At 66.4% G+C, this 14,736-nt stretch overlaps 1 protein-coding gene across 4 annotated transcripts in view; it reads left to right on the forward strand.

Moving 5' to 3' along the window:
* DEPDC5 (DEP domain containing 5, GATOR1 subcomplex subunit) overlaps positions 1-14,736 on the forward strand; it is a 70,549-nt gene that overhangs the window by 43,553 nt on the left and 12,260 nt on the right. For 2 of the 4 annotated variants that reach the window (XM_031948953.1, XM_031948951.1), the window contains exons 23-31: positions 264-399; positions 1,499-1,596; positions 5,480-5,539; positions 7,280-7,436; positions 8,903-9,063; positions 9,689-9,806; positions 10,100-10,267; positions 10,904-11,123; positions 11,486-11,619. In XM_031948953.1, the coding sequence (XP_031804813.1) occupies positions 264-399; positions 1,499-1,596; positions 5,480-5,539; positions 7,280-7,436; positions 8,903-9,063; positions 9,689-9,806; positions 10,100-10,267; positions 10,904-11,123; positions 11,486-11,619 (1,252 nt within the window). Of the gene's footprint in view, positions 1-263; positions 400-1,498; positions 1,597-5,479; positions 5,540-7,252; positions 7,437-8,902; positions 9,064-9,688; positions 9,807-10,099; positions 10,268-10,903; positions 11,124-11,485; positions 11,620-14,736 lie in introns of all 4 variants that reach the window. The other 2 variants (XM_031948950.1, XM_031948952.1) reach the window with 1 other exon arrangement.

Consider the following 14,736-nt stretch of genomic DNA (forward strand, 5'->3'; position numbering starts at 1 on the left):
GGCCAGGGCACAGGCGTGGAGGGATGTGGGCCCGGGCCCCGCCCTCCCCTGCGGCCCTCCTCCGCCTCGGCCTCCTGTCTCTGGGGGGGGGGGTCGCTCACCTTCCGGGCCCGCCCTCCTCGGATTGGCCATGGGGGCCCCACGTTCCGCCTCTGGGGGTTGTGTCCCAGCCTGAGTGCGGGTGCCCCCGGGCCGCCAGGCGGGGGAGGGGATGGTGTGAGAGCTCCGGGCCCGGCAGCCGCTGACCGCCCGCTCGTCCGTAGGTCCGTCCGGAGAGGCCATCCAGATCCACCACCAGACCCGCCAGAACATGGCGGAGCTCCAGGGCCGGGGCCAGCGGGACCCAACTCACTCGTCCGCGGAGCTGCTGGAGCTGGCCTACCACGAGGCCGCCGGGAGGTGAGGGTTGGGGCGGGGGCAGAGTCCGCTCCGGGAGCTGGGGCCCCAGAAACAGAGGGGATCCACGGCACGGCCGGAGGGGGGGGCACGGGGCAGGGGGCGCGGGGCAGGCTCCCGCGGGTCCTCTCAGGCCCTTGCTCAGGGCAGTCTGACTCTGGGAGCCCATTTGGGGCAGAGACACTGGGGATCGAAGCTCGCAGACTCCCAGCTAGGAAGGGTCCAAGGCGGCATTTGCACTTGGGACTCCAGCCCTGCCCCTGCCCCCTTGCCGCCCACAGCATGGAGCAGTCACTAGGTCATGGGTGGTTCCAGGCGAGGAAATGGGGGGGCGGGGCTGCCCCTCCCCCATGGCTTCCCTGTGTCACACACCTCATTCATGGCCTCTCTTTGGTTCGTTTCCTTTTCTTTCTCTTCTTTTTCAGTCATTGAGCATCTCTTCTGTCTCTCTCTGGTCTCTGTCTTTGCCTGTGTTTCTCTCTCTCTCTGTCTCTGTCTCTGTATCTCTGTCTCTCTCCAGTCTCTGTCTCTCTGTGTCTCTCTGTCTCTCTGTATCTCTCTGTGTGTCTGGGCTGGCCAGGGCCCCACGCCCCTCGCTGTCCCTCTCCTGGGAGCACGGATGCCTTTGGGCACAGACCTTCCCCTTGGCTCTGTCTGGGTCGATGCTGCCCATGCCCTCTGCTCCCTCCCCCTGGGCCCTGGTCTGAGAGGGTGGGGGGTCCTTAGGGACCTGGTGATTTCCAGGGGGTGTGAGCTGCCCCCCCCACTGCTGCCGTCTCCCCCAGGGGGCGCCTCGGCCACTGGGAAGGCCTGAAGAGGCCCTCGATGGGACTGGTGTTGTCCAGGCCATAAGGTCCCAAGTTGGGGGTGGGGGTGGGGGCGGGGTTCCTGGTCAGTGCCCAAGTGCCCACTGTGCGCAGACAAGCCCCATCCTGGGGGCCCCGCGTCCTTCCTGCTGCCGGGGCTTGGGCTGCCTGCCCTGCGTGGGGGTCCCCAGGCCCCTCTGGGGCGGCCGGCTCCCGGGGGGCTCTGCAGCCCCAGTCTCTAATGGCCGAGGAGGCCACCCCGTGCCCGCCCCACAGCCGGCCTCTGTTCCCTGCAGGCACCTTCCCTCCCGCCAGCCCACGGACGGCGCATCCTTCCTGAACTTCAGTGGGAGCAGCGAGTTTTCTGCCCGCCTGCTCGGCAACAGTGGTGCCGGTAAGTGGCACGAGGGGCGCCGGGCGCAGCGGTCCTGGCAGAACCGGGACTCAGCGCCATCCGTGACCGTCTGCAGCCGGGTGCCCGCCGGGGCCATCAGTAACAGGACTCGGGAGTGGGCGCAGCTCTGGGCGAGGGCCCCCGTGACTGCTCTGTGGGGCACGTGCAGCCCCCAGGCCCCTGACACTGATCCGTGCCAGAGGGGCCACGGTTGGTGCTTGGCTACGGGGAGCTTAGGGCAAGGTGGGGCTGGGCCAGCGAGCATTTATTAAGCCCCTGCTGGGTGCCCGGCTGCCCTCGGCACGCCACAGGGAGGGGCTCCCCAGAGGGAGGCCCCGGCATTGCGGGAACCACAGAGAGCTCCCTGGGGGAGGGGGCAGAGGGGGGGCGTAGGCCAGGGCCCGGAGAGCGGGAGGTACCAGCGGCCCTGGACAGGGGGAGGCTGCAGCAGGAAGGGGTCTGGGCCATCCGGTCACACGCGTTCTTTGGTCCTGGAGGTGATGGGCTGGGGGGTTCCTTGATGGAGTGGGGAGCACTGACTTGGGGGAAGATCCCTTTGGTCCCAGAGCCTTCCCTCCCCGCAGCCCAGCCATTGCCCAGGTCTGCCCCAGGATTGGGGCGGGGCCTGAGGGTCTGAGGGGGGACAAGGCCCAGAGTGAGAGAGAGCCCTCAGCACCCTCCTGGGGGAAGGTCAGGGAAGGGGCAGTGCAGGCATGGTACAGGGGGGAGGGGCAGTGTGGGCATGGCACCAGGGGAGGGGGCAGTGTGGGCATGGCACTGGGGAGGGGCAGTGTGAGTGTGGCACCAGGGGGAGGGGCAGCGGGCATCGCCGCTGTGCCTGTGGGAGGATGGGAAGCACAGCCCGGCTGTCCTGGGGGTCTGCATGTGGCCCCAGAGAAGCCCCAGCGGTGGGGCTGGTGATGGGGGCCGTGACTGGGCCGTGACCAGGCAGTTGGCCCCAGTTCTCAGTGGGCAGCAAAGCTCACCTCGCCCAGGACAGGCGGCCCCACCGGCTCCAAGCATGCAGACATCGGCCTCCACTGGGGACCCAGGGGTCTGAGCCTCCGAGAGGAGGCCAGTCTCCCTCCCTCCTGGCCGGGACCCCTCACTCACCTCCTCTTCCTGATGGAAAAGACAGATGAGAGGGAACCAGACCGGGGTGGGCGTGTGTCGCCGGGCCGCCGCCGCGCTTCCAGCCGCCCTTCTAAGTGTTAGGTGCCGGTGTGCCAGGCATGGTGCCGAGAGCCCCCAGCAGGGAAAAGGGAAAGGGGAGGGGAAAGTGGCCCAGAGGGGGCGAGAGGGGCTGAGAAGGTGGGCAGAGGCTCCAGGGCTGGCGAAGGCCGGGGGCGTGGCAGGCTGAATCAGGACCGGGGGAGGGTCGCTGCAAGCCGGGGGGCCCAGGGAAGGCAAAGGTGGGGGCCCCTGGGGCGCCGGCCAGCCTTCCCTCCTGGCCTTGGGGCGGCCCCTGATCCGCGCCCGGCAACCACCAAGGTCGTTCACAAAGCGCGTCCCAGACGGGACCCCCGGGAGGGCCCCTTGTACAGGTGGAACAACTGAGGCAGGCGCTTCCGGGGCCTGCCCAGGAGCTCATGGCTAAGCGGCTGAGGCAGGATTTGAACTTGGCTCTTTGTGGCGCCGGCTCCTCCAGGGCTTTCTCCGAGTGGCCGAGCTCCCCAGACGCGGGGACCCCTCCCCGTGCCCCCTTTGTTCCTCAGGGACATAATAACATACGAACAGATGTATTTCTAGTGGAAATACCCTCCTGCGGTCACAGAAAAGACGCTCCCAGCCGAGCCAAGGGGGGGCGCCCTCGGACCTTCCAGAGGCCGTGCTGGGGCTCAGGGGCCGGATTTCCCCACCCAGGTTCTCCCAGAACCCCCGGGAAGGGCCCCGGCCCACGATGGGGCCGGGCAGGGGGCACAGGTGGGCGGGGGCACAGGCTTGATGGCAGGTGGGTTTGCACTTTGTGTGCCGCGGGCGGGGCTGTGTCCTGACCCCGCCTCAGCATTAGCTGCCCCCCATTTCTGTGCCATCCCCCCCTTCCCCGTGACCAACCACCAGAGAAGAGAGCGCACTTTGCCCCATTGGGCACCAGGTGGCAGCAGAGACACGACGGATCTGCCCTTAAAGGGCCCGGATGGAGAGTCTGGGAGGGAACGTGGGCCAAAGGCAAGGCTGCGGTTTCTGCCTCGGCTCCGGCTCGTGGGCCCGGACCGGCCGCTTGGCACCAGGGCCCGGGGTCACCGGGAGCTTTGGAGAAGGCCGTGTTCCCCTCGGAGAGGGGAAGCCTTTCCCGGGAAATGGGCCCGGCTTCAGGCCGGTCAGCCTTGGGGGGCCGTCCCGGGGCCCGGGACGCCCGACCCCTTCTCGCCCAGAGGCCCCCCTGCGGCCCTCGGCCCGCCCTCAGACCGTCAGCCCCGCTCTCTCTGCCGGCCGGCCGTGCAGCAGTGGCCGCGTGGGCAGCTCCGGGGGAAGGCCGAGGCTCCAGGCCCGCTCCTCACGTCCTCAGTCACTGAGGCAAGGCGCGGGGCATCGTCCCGGCGTCGCCACAGCTCCTTGGAGGCCCTTTGCACGGGGGGTGCTGTGACCCCAGTTTTTGCAGAGGAGAGAAGTGAAGGCGCACGGCGGCCGAAGCAGGACTCGGGCCTTCCTCATGCCAATGCTCACGGCCCAATGTTGGGCTGGAACCGGGGAGATCTGAGTCCAGTCCGGCTCAGCACACTTAGGCGGCCTCGGTTTACTCACCTGTGAAATGGAGCGAATGACAGCACCCGCCTCCGGGACTGTGCCAGGACCTTGGCACGGTGCCGCTCTCTGCCTGCCCCTCCCACTGGCCTGGTGATGCGCTGCCGCTCTGCTCTGTCCCCGCTGCCAGTAGATGACGGGCATGGCCTGGCCCCACGGTGGCTCCGGGAGAGCCCGGCAGCCCCAGTCAGGGCAGGTCCATTGAGGCAGACCCAGAAACATCTGCCTGGGGAAAGCCTGGGTTGCTGTGACTACTGCGTGTGATGGGGCACACGGCTGGGGTTGGCTCCAGGTCTGGGGTTAAGTAGATGGGGTGCCCTCGGTGCCCTCCTCCCGGGGCATGAGGTCTGGCAAGTGTAGATGTGGTGGGAGAGCATCTCGGGGTGTGGCCTGAGATAAGTTGTGCGGCCCCCGACCTGAGGGTGGTCTCCATGGCCCCCGAGGGGGTTCTCCATGGCCGCTGCCTCAGCTCCCAGATCTGCGCGGGTCCTCAGCCCTTGGAAGACTCCAGGCCGTCCCATTGGACGAGAACATAGGCTCTGTGTTTGAGGGTGTCTGGTGGGCCCAGAATCCCGCTCCCAGAAGGCTTTGTCAGCACCAGGCTCTTCACTCTGCCCGGGGCTAATCCTGCTCCATCACGTTGGGTCCCAGGCTGGTCGGCCAAGGCAGCTGGTGCCCGGAGAAAGCGGGGGCCCCTTGGGGCCACTGTCCCCGCTTACTGCGTCCCCCCAGCCCGCGGCATCTTCCCCGGAGCGGGCCCTCCCGATTCTGTGTTTGGCTCCTCTGGGGGCTGATTGAAGGCTCCCAGGGGCTTGCTGGCATGGGAACTCCCTCCGCCGGCGCCGCCCCCAGGGAGGCAGGGGAAGCGACTTGCCCGGGGCCACCCGCTGCGTCTGAGGCCACGTTGGAAGCCAGCTCTTCCTGACCCTGGGCTGCCTCGTTTGCATTCTCTGGCGGGGCAGCGAGTGACCCTCGGGGGACACAGGGAGCGGGCGCACGTCCTCGGAGGGTGGGGGGGGATGGTCACTGCACAGACTCGTGTCTCTGGTGGCCCTGAAGTCTGGCCTCCCCATGTGGGGCAGGGTGAGGGGGGTCGGGGGGCATCACATGGGTCAAGGGTCTCTCTGTCTTTCCACAGGTTCCAGGACCCAGAACAAGGATTCCCTGGAAGACAGCGTGTCCCCCTCTGCAGATCCAAGTAAGGGGAGCGGCCAGTCAGAGGCGGCGGCGAGGGCGTGGGGAGGGGGCGATGGAAGGCCTGGTCCTGGCTACTGCACGAGAGGAGCCGAGAGGCACCCGGCACGGGGTCAGGGGCGTTCACCAGTTCAGGCAGAGCAGGGCGTCCCTCCCTGCAGCCAGGCTCACCCCGCCCAAGCCGTCCGGGACCGTGGGCCGGCCGTGCCCGAAGTGGCTCTGGAGGCGCTAGAGACATGGGGGGGAAACCAAGTTAGACCGAGTGCCTTTGTCCACCTCAGCACCATGGTCAGCGTCAGCCTCAGGGCACAGCCGCAGGAGCCTCGGGAAACATTTTTAAAGCCTCTCATTTGTTCTGAAGCTTCCCAGGAGGCCAACAAGCCGCCCCACTGTGTGCAGAACCAGCCTGGGGGGTGAGGGGGACAGCTTGGCCGAGCTCTCGGCCCTCAGGGAGCTTTCAGCCAGAGCTCATTCAGTGGAGCTAAGGGGGGCCAAGCGGGGGCTCTTTGGGGCTGGGGGAAGGATGTGGCCGTGGGAAAGGACCCAGTCATAGGGAAGGACACCGGAGGGAAGGACATGGCCATAGGGCAGTACCCGCTCCCAGGTCCTTGGGCCTAGAATAGTCTGGTTCTGTCCCCTTCCCCCGGGTGTGATGGTGACCGGAAGGGACTTCTCCTAAGACAGAGGGGGAAACTGAGGCCTCCAGGGAAAGGGGCTCTTGGGAAGGGTCACGCTGCTCTCAGGGTGTGCTTGACCGAGGCCGGCAGGATTCAGGTCCGGGCCCTCGATGGCCAAGCCCCAGATTTTTGGGCGAACCTGCCGTCTCTCCCATGGGAGCAGCCCTCCCTGGGGGCCGTAACGCCAGGGGGCTGCAGCAGCGCCCTGGACGGTCACAGCCGCCCCTGGCTCTTCGGTGGCGGGCCTAGCTGTGGCCCCCATCCCTGTGGGCCTCCCAGCAGCTGTTGGGGTGGATGAGACTGTGCCTTGGTCCTGATGGGCGGACGGCCCTGGCATGAGGGTGCTCTCCCCAAGTCGGGGGCAGCTTTCAGGGGTCAGGATCCCGGACGTGCCTCTGGGGCCTGGTGGTCTCTGCTATGAGGGGCACTGGTGGGGGCGCAGGTTGGGAGACAACATTAACCAAGGGGCTTGCCCCCCAAACGGCCGCCCACAGCCCGGCCATAGGGGGGCCCCTTTCTGGCTCCCAAGCATGGCCGTGGCCCTTTCCCGGCCCCTTCTTTTGGAGTCTCTCCCTCCCGGGCAGCTGTGGTCCAGGAGCGGGGGGCTCTGGGCCGGCCCCGCAGGCCCTCCCCTCCCCGCCCCCTCCCCTTCCGGGTCTGTCGCTTGGGTGGCCGCCTACGCAGTCGCTCCCGTTCACGCTCTGTCCGCTGCTCTGTCCAGAATCCGGCCGAGCTCCCCTCCCGCCCCGTGCGGCCCTGGCGGCGGCCCGCCCCCTCTGCTCCAGTGCGCGCCGCCGGCCCGGCGACTTTGCAGCTTGTAGCCGACCAGCGACTGTAAGGATTAGCTGAGCTCCCACTGCATGCTGGGGCTGGACAAGCATGTGCGCTGCCCTGGTTAACCAACTCTGTGTCTCTCTCTCTCCCCCTCTCTCCTGCCCTGGCGACCTGACCCTCTCTCTCTCCGCTCCTCGTCTGCATCCTCTCCCTGCGTCCCCGACGTTCCTCGTGGGGGACGCCCGCGCCCTCGGTCCCCGTGGCAGCTCTGACACTGTCTGCTCCCCCTGTAGTGCCAGGCTTCTGTTGCACGGTCGGAGTGGACTGGAAGTCTCTCACTACTCCGGCCTGCCTGCCCCTCACCACCGACTACTTCCCCGACCGCCAGGGCCTGCAGAACGACTACACCGAGGGCTGCTATGACCTCCTCCCGGAGGCGGACATGGACAGGTGAGGGCCGGGCTGTTCCCCGTGGGAGGGAGCGCTCGCTTCTCACCGACACCCCCTCCTCGCGCCCCAGCACCGGCTGGCACGGTGACCGAGAGCGCCCCGTTCTGCCTGGGGGTCCCCGGCCCCCGAGGGAGGCGGCTCCCCTTCGCCGCTGGGCTCTGCGCCCCCGTCTCCTCTTTGGGGCGGGGTCGGTCGCATCTCGGGGCTGTGCAGTTTTCTGTTTTCAGAAAATCTCAGGATGTGAGACCCTGACACGAGTCCTCATGTCCTCGGCAGCTTAGAGAGGGAGCGGCTAAAGGGCCCCCCGAGCCCTTTGTTCCCGAGCACTCAGGATGTATGACTGGTGGGGCGGGAGGACGTGAGGGCCGTGTGGCCAGTTCCTGCCCTCGCAGAGGCAGGGAGCTGAGCATGGTGCGGAGCCGAGCACTGTTAGGGAACACTGGTGGGGAGCAGAGCATTGATGGGAAGCCGAGCACTGATGGGAGCTGAGCACTTTTGGGGAGCCGAGCACTGATGGGGAACCCCTCTGGGGATGGCACCCCAAGAATGGGGCTGGGGCCTGTTGTGCTGTTAGCTGGACTCTGAAGAGTTGCCCTGGGGGGTGCAGAAGTGGCCTGGGTGGCAGGATGTTGGTCCTGGGGGCCAGACGGCCCCTCCTGAACCCCCCGTTAGACTGGCAGCTGCTTGAGGTGGGCCGGCTCTCCAGAGCTCACGCCCCATGGCCCACGCCCCTTCTGAGCGTGCCCCGACTCACCCGACAGGAGCCTGAAGGACTGAGTGGGCATTTTCCGAGAAAGCCGAGGGTTCCTGTGGAACTTGGACCTTCTGCTCGGAGGTTGCAGCTGGGGCCTCCCTCCGGATCCTCCGTCCGGCCCCTTTCAGTCCGGGCTTGTTCTCTCGTTCAGAGCCCCGGCACATGATGAACCGGACCCGGGGTCAGGGGCTCCGGGGCCTCAGATACTTCAGGGCTGGGGGCCGTCAGGCAGGTCATGAGCCGCCATCTGCCTCGGTTTTCTCAGCCATAAAATGGGCTCATGGCCGCAGCTGCCTGGCAGGGCGATACATGGGAAGCGCCGAGCACGCCTTGGAGAGAGCTGGGCAGGCGCGACCCCCCCCCCCGCCCCCAGCATGCCCTTGAGACCCCGTGGGCGGCTCGTGCAGTTTGTTCATCTTGTGCTTTTTCCCCTGCAAGAAAAATTGAGTTTTCCCATAAAAACACCATCCGTCCCATCCCAAGGCAGTGTGGTGAATTCCCCTGATCTTGGGCGGAGGGTTTAAGCCCCGCCCGCCCCACCTTGGATGCTCCTCTTGCCCCTTGGCGCCCGCTGCCTCTCTGCGGCTGCCCGGGTGTCCCGGCTCACAGGCTCCCGGGCCCAGGTCGGCCGCCCGCCCCCAGTCAGGGGGCTTGGGCCCGGGGGCGCTGCCCTGCGCGGAGCCGCCCCCGTGACGCGAGCGTGTCTCTGCAGGAGGGACGAGGAAGGCGTGCAGATGAGCGCCCAGCAGGTCTTTGAGGAGTTCATCTGCCAGCGCCTCATGCAGGGCTACCAGATCATTGTGCAGCCCAAGCCGCAGAAAGCCAACCCGGCCGTGGCCCCTCCCCTGAGCAGCAGCCCCCTCTACAGCCGCGGTGAGCAGCTGTGCCCCCCCCTCCCTCGGGACCCCCCCCCAGCTGCCCGGCCTGGTGGGTGCCACAGGTGGCTCCGGCTCCTCCCCCGAACCTTCCCTGCTTCAGGCCCAGCCCCGCAGGTCTCCCCGCTGGTCCCCAGGGCCACGGCACCTCCCCTGCTGGCCGCCTCCGGGCACTGCCTCCTTGTCCCTGGTGGTCCTGAGCTCGGCTCTCCAGCTGGGGCCGGGTCAGAGAGAGGCTCAGGGCCCCTTCTGAATAAGGAGCCTTGGGCTTGTGGCGGCTCCTTGGCTGCCCTCTCAGATGGGGGGCTCACTACCGGCCTAGGCCTTGGTGTCCCCTTTGGACTTGTGGCGGCCCCTTGGCTGCCCGGCAGGCGGGGGGACCCAACCCTGGGCCTTCCGGCCGCTTTTCCCACAGCCCACCCTTTAGCCCATCTTCCACCCGAGCTCCTGGGAGGGTGAGGCTCTGGGTGAGCCTTTGCTGCACCCCCTTTAAGCCCGAGCCGGGCCCGGCCCTCAGGAGCTTCCCCTCTGCTGGGGAGGGGACTGGGGGGGCGGGGCCCACAGACAGGGGAACCTGGCGCCTGGGGGTCCGAGGCAGCTCCTGACCCTCCTCCTGCTTCCAGGGCTCGTGTCCCGCAACCGGCCCGAGGAGGAGGACCAGTACTGGCTGAGCATGGGCCGCACCTTCCACAAGGTGGCGCTCAAGGACAAGATCATCACCGTCACCCGCTACCTGCCCAAGTGAGTGGCTGAGGCCGGGGCAGGGTCCCTGTGCATTATGGGGGGGTCACACACCTGGGCTCCCATATGGGGGGGTCACACACCTGGGCTCCCGTGGGGGGGGGGTGTCACACGCCTGGGCTCCTGTGCACCAGTGCCAAGGCCGCCCATCCAGAATCTGGCACCAGGGGAGCAGCAGCTGTGGCAGCGGGCGAGGGGCTTGTCAAGCTGGTTCCGGAGCAGGGCCGGCGGGGACGGGGGCGACCTGTGGTTTGGGGGCCGGTCCTGCTGACAGGCGCTGCCCTGGCTCTCAGGTATCCCTATGAGTCCGCCCAGATCAACTACACCTACAGCCTGTGCCCCTCCCACTCCGACTCGGAGTTTGTCTCCTGCTGGGTGGAGTTCTCCCACGAGCGCCTGGAGGAGTACAAGTGGAATTACCTGGATCAGTACATCTGCTCGGCGGGCTCCGAAGACTTCAGGTGAGAGCCCGGCCCCGGCGGCTCCGGCCACGGGCGGCTGCGCTCCAGCGTTCGGCCCTCAGCTGTGGCAGACAGGGAGGCCCAGGGCTCACGGCCACCCACGGTCCCTCGGGGCCACGGCTGTGGTCCAGGAGGGCGCCCACTCCCCCGCAGAGGAGGGGACAGTCAGCCTGCCACTGTGTGCCGGCCATCTTGTCGATCTTTGGGGTTTTTAAACTTTTATTCTTGATCAATGATGGCGAGGGAGCCAGGCCACACCTTCCTCGCTGGCGTCGGGGCCCCTTCCTCTCCCTTCCTGGCTCAGGGGACTCCTCGCCCAGCTGGTGCCTCCTGTCGGTCCGGGCAGGGCCGCCAGCCCGGCCTCATCATCCCTCAGCCGGGCCCGCACTCCCTCCCCCTTCCCGCCCCCCAAGTCTGTGAGATTGCGGCCCTCATGGGGCCCTTCCTCCCGGAGATGTTCCCAGTGCGAGGGAATCGCCCCGGGCTCCAGGCTCGGCCTCCCTTCCGTGTGGGGCCTTTGCATCCTTGGGCTCCTGGGCCCCTTGGCCAGACCGGAGGACAGAGGCTTGCAGGGTGGAGCTGGGGGGGCCTGTGCGGCCTGGGGTGAGCCCCTGTTCTCTGCTCTCCCACCTCCAGCCTGATCGAGTCGCTGAAGTTCTGGAGGACGCGCTTCCTGCTGCTCCCGGCCTGCGTCACGGCCACCAAGCGCATCACGGAGGGCGAGGCGCACTGCGACATCTACGGGGACAAGCCGCGTTCCGACGAGGAGGAGTGGCAGCTCCTGGACGGCTTCATCCGCTTCATGGAGGGCCTGAACCGCATCCGCAGGCGGCACCGCTCAGACCGCATGATCCGCGTGAGTCAGGCCCCTCTCCTGGGACTGGCCCCCGCCCTACTCCAGAAGGGTTCGGAGCCGCCTCGGCGGCCCCAGAGGGGCTTCCCCCCTGCTCGGGGGGTCGGGGAGATGAAGGCGGGTGGGATAGACAGACCGAGAGAAGGGGAGGAGGGGGAGGGAGGAGGAGGGGGGAGAAGGAGGAGGAAAGGGGAGAGAGGGGAGGCGGGGGGGGAAGAGAAAGGGGATAAAGAAAGAAAGGAAGAGAGGGACAGAGAAAGAGGGAGGGAGGGCAGAGGAGACTGACAGATCCCCTCCCCAGTCCTTCAGGGAGGGGGCTGGCACCAAGGGCCCCCCCACTAATATCTTCTTCCCCTCCTCTCCAGAAAGGGGCGGCCATGAAGGGCCTGCAGATGGCTGGCCCGCTGCCCGCCCACTCCCTGGAGCCTGCAGGCCCCCCGGTTGGGAAGAAGGGGACATCTGCTCTGTCGGCCCTGCTGGAGATGGAGGCCAGTCAGAAGTGAGTGCCGGGGGACCGAGGGGAGGGGCTCCCCCGGCTGGGTCCGGCCGCAGGAATGGCCCTCTTGGGCCGTTTGTCTGGGGCGGGCTTCTTCCTCTTCTGCCCACTCTTGCTGCAGAGGGACCGACCCCCTCCGAACAATCACGTACCCCCCAGTTTGCTGTTCTAAATGGGGGCCCCTCTCCAGACCGGGGGCCTGGGCCATATCCCTTGTTACAGAGGAGGAAAGTGGCTTTCGTGTGCTCGGGGCACTGGGCCGGGGCCAGCTCGCCGAGATTCTAACCCAGAGCTCAGGGTTCAGCCCCCAGGAGACCCCCTCCTCCTCCCCCGGGAACTAGGATGGGCTCCTCACCGTGGGCTATCCCAGAAGCCCCCAGAACCCCCTTGGCCAGACCTTGGGTGGGTCGGCAGGGGCGGGGCTGCCTTGGAGTTTGGGATTGGGTGTCAGAAAGGCGGTGGGCGGTACCGGCTGCCATTGTGAGTGTCAGGAGTGCATGCCCACTGCCGGGCAGACAGAGGAGTGCGGCACCCCAGAAGGGAGGGGGGCTCCAACGTCCGCTGTCTCTGTGGGGGGAGGGGCAGGAGTCCCCACTTCCTGTAACATGTTGATGCTGCCCTTCCTCTCCCTTCTGCCTCGGAGGCTGGTGGGCAGGGGGAGGCTGGATGGGGCAGAGTGACCAGGGAGGTCTGATGCCCCAGGCCGGGCTGGAGCAAGGCTGTGAAGTAGGCTCAAAATTGAGAGAGAGGGGGGTGGGGGGGGCTTTGGGGAGGCCCCATGCTGCGGACCCGTGGCTTCCAAGGCTCTGCAGCAGCCCCGGTGGCGGGATCCCTGTGCCAGGAGGCTTTGAGCAGAGGTTGGAACAAGGGCCGGGCTGGCTTCCTCAGGACCTGTGTGGCGAAGGCTGGAGGGGCTTGGTGCCCCGGGGACGGGTTGTGTCCACACAAAATGGCCCCGGCAAGGGGACATCCTACAGGAAGTCCCCCCGTCACAGGAAGTCCCCCCGTCGCATGCTCCCCCTTAGAAGTGGGGACTTTGTGCCGTGGAGGTTGGAGTCTGAAAGTGGGAGGGAGTCTCGGTGGCCATCTTGTCCGACCCGCCCATGATGGAAACCCACGAGAGCATGGCTTGGAGAGCCGGGCAGGGGAGCCCGCCGCCTCCTGCAGAAACTCCGGCTCTGACTGGGCGGCTCACGGCGCCGGGACACCTTCCTGATGTCAAGCCGCCTCCTCCGGTCCCGGTTCTGCCTTCTGGGCCAAGCAGAACAAGCCCTGCCCTTCCTCCCTGGCTCAGCCTTCCACGTGCTCCAGAACTTTAATTTCTGAGGCAATGAGGCGCCCCGGAGAAACGAGAAATCTCCTTAACTGAGCAACGGCTGAAAATTTTGGCCAGTTCCAAAGATGCGGGAGCCCAGGGCGCGCCAGCACAAACGCCAGCTTGCAGATAAACATTTAATGGCTGGAGGCGGATGCTGGAGGTTGATGCTGGAGGCGGATGGTGCAGGTGGATGATGGAGGCTGACGGTGGCAGTGGATGGTGGAAGAGGATGATGGAAGCTGATGCTGGAGGCTGATGACCAGTCACTTCATAGAAGAGAGAAAAGCAGCAAAGGGGGGTCAGGCTCCCCGAATGCTTGCAGGAGACCCAGCCAGGCTTTGCCCTCTGTGGGACATTTGGGATGACCCTGGAAGGAGGATGACAGTTGAGGAAAAGATCTCTCAGCATTTCCAGGTCTCCCCCAATTCCATCATGAAGGCCGACGGGCAGAGCAGGTGGCCCAGACGTGGGACAGGTGGAGGAGGCGGTGCTGTGAGCAGCGCGATTCTGAGGGAAGAAGATTTCAGTTTTCACAATATTTGAAGGAGGAAGGAAACTAAACTCTTGGAAAAAGTCACGGCCCTCACTGTTGTCGTCTTCGTTGGTGTTATTGTTATCGCTCCCCCGAAGGCAGTTGAGAAACTCCAGAACCAGCTCAGGTGTGACCTCTCTGACCTGCCAGGATGCTCCCACCGCGGCCTGCTGGCCAGCGACCAAAAAAAGCGCTAGGCGGCCCCTGGCAGAGCCCACGCTGCGCGTCCCTACAGCCACGTGATTGGCTGCTGTGCAGAGGTGCGCCGGCCCTCTGGGTTTCCCGTTTGTTGGCACTAGATGCTCTCTCGGGGCTCCAGGAGAACTGGGGGACCCCTGGGGGACTGCTACACATGACGTCCATTGTGAAGTGGCATCCCCCAGGCATGGTTTAAAACCTCGGGAGTCTCTAACAGCTGAGAACCCTCTGATTGGGGGTGTCACATGAGCCCTAAGCTGGGAGCCGGGCACCCCTCAGAGGTACATGGGGGATCCCCCGTAGAGAGGATGGGCTGAGGCTTTGTGCCCATCGCGTCACGGATCATGCTGGAGCCTTCCTCGCCAGACCCATGATTCCTCGGGAGCCTCCCATCCCCAGAGGTAACCAAAGCAGGGCATGCTGGGTGTCCGGAGTCCAGCCTGCCCCAGGAGGACGTGTGTCTCACGCAGACCCCAGGGACAGACCCGCCCAGCCGGGCCCAGAAGTGAAGCAGAAGCGGGAACAGGGGGAGCCCTGGGGGCTTCTCCCTTAGAGAAGGCCAGTCCTTTCTGGGGCTTCTCCTTGCCCGGGGATCAGGGCCGAAGAAGGACGAGTGTGGGTCACTCTGTGGGTAACCACGGAGACGAGAAGGCCCAGAGCATCAGCGTGGGGAGAGCCTCTGGAGAGAGGCCGGACGGAGGAGGAGGAACGGGAGGCCCGAGCAGCCCACCCGGGGCACCTCCCGCCCATGGGCCTCAGGACCCCTCGGGACCCTTCGGGATCAAGCTCTTGCTGCCGACATTTACCTTAGGGGGAACGGACACCGATAAATCGTTCAAATATGTTTGAAGTCATTTAAAAATCACCACCCTGCTCCTCGTGACCAGAACTTCTCCTGTGAGAAATAACCGTCAGGAGGAGGGCATGCTTTATGCGGCTCAGGCCCGGTTTCCTACTGGAAGGCAGCAGGTTCTCCCCGGCTCCTGCTTGCCCTCTGGGCCGATGCTGCTGCTTTGGTTGGAGCAGGGGAGGAAGTCTGGCCCTGCCCTGGGCGCCATTGGCGGAGGAGGAG

This window comes from Sarcophilus harrisii, chromosome 1 (assembly GCF_902635505.1).
Source record: "Sarcophilus harrisii chromosome 1, mSarHar1.11, whole genome shotgun sequence".
Taxonomy (NCBI): Eukaryota; Metazoa; Chordata; class Mammalia; order Dasyuromorphia; family Dasyuridae; genus Sarcophilus; species Sarcophilus harrisii.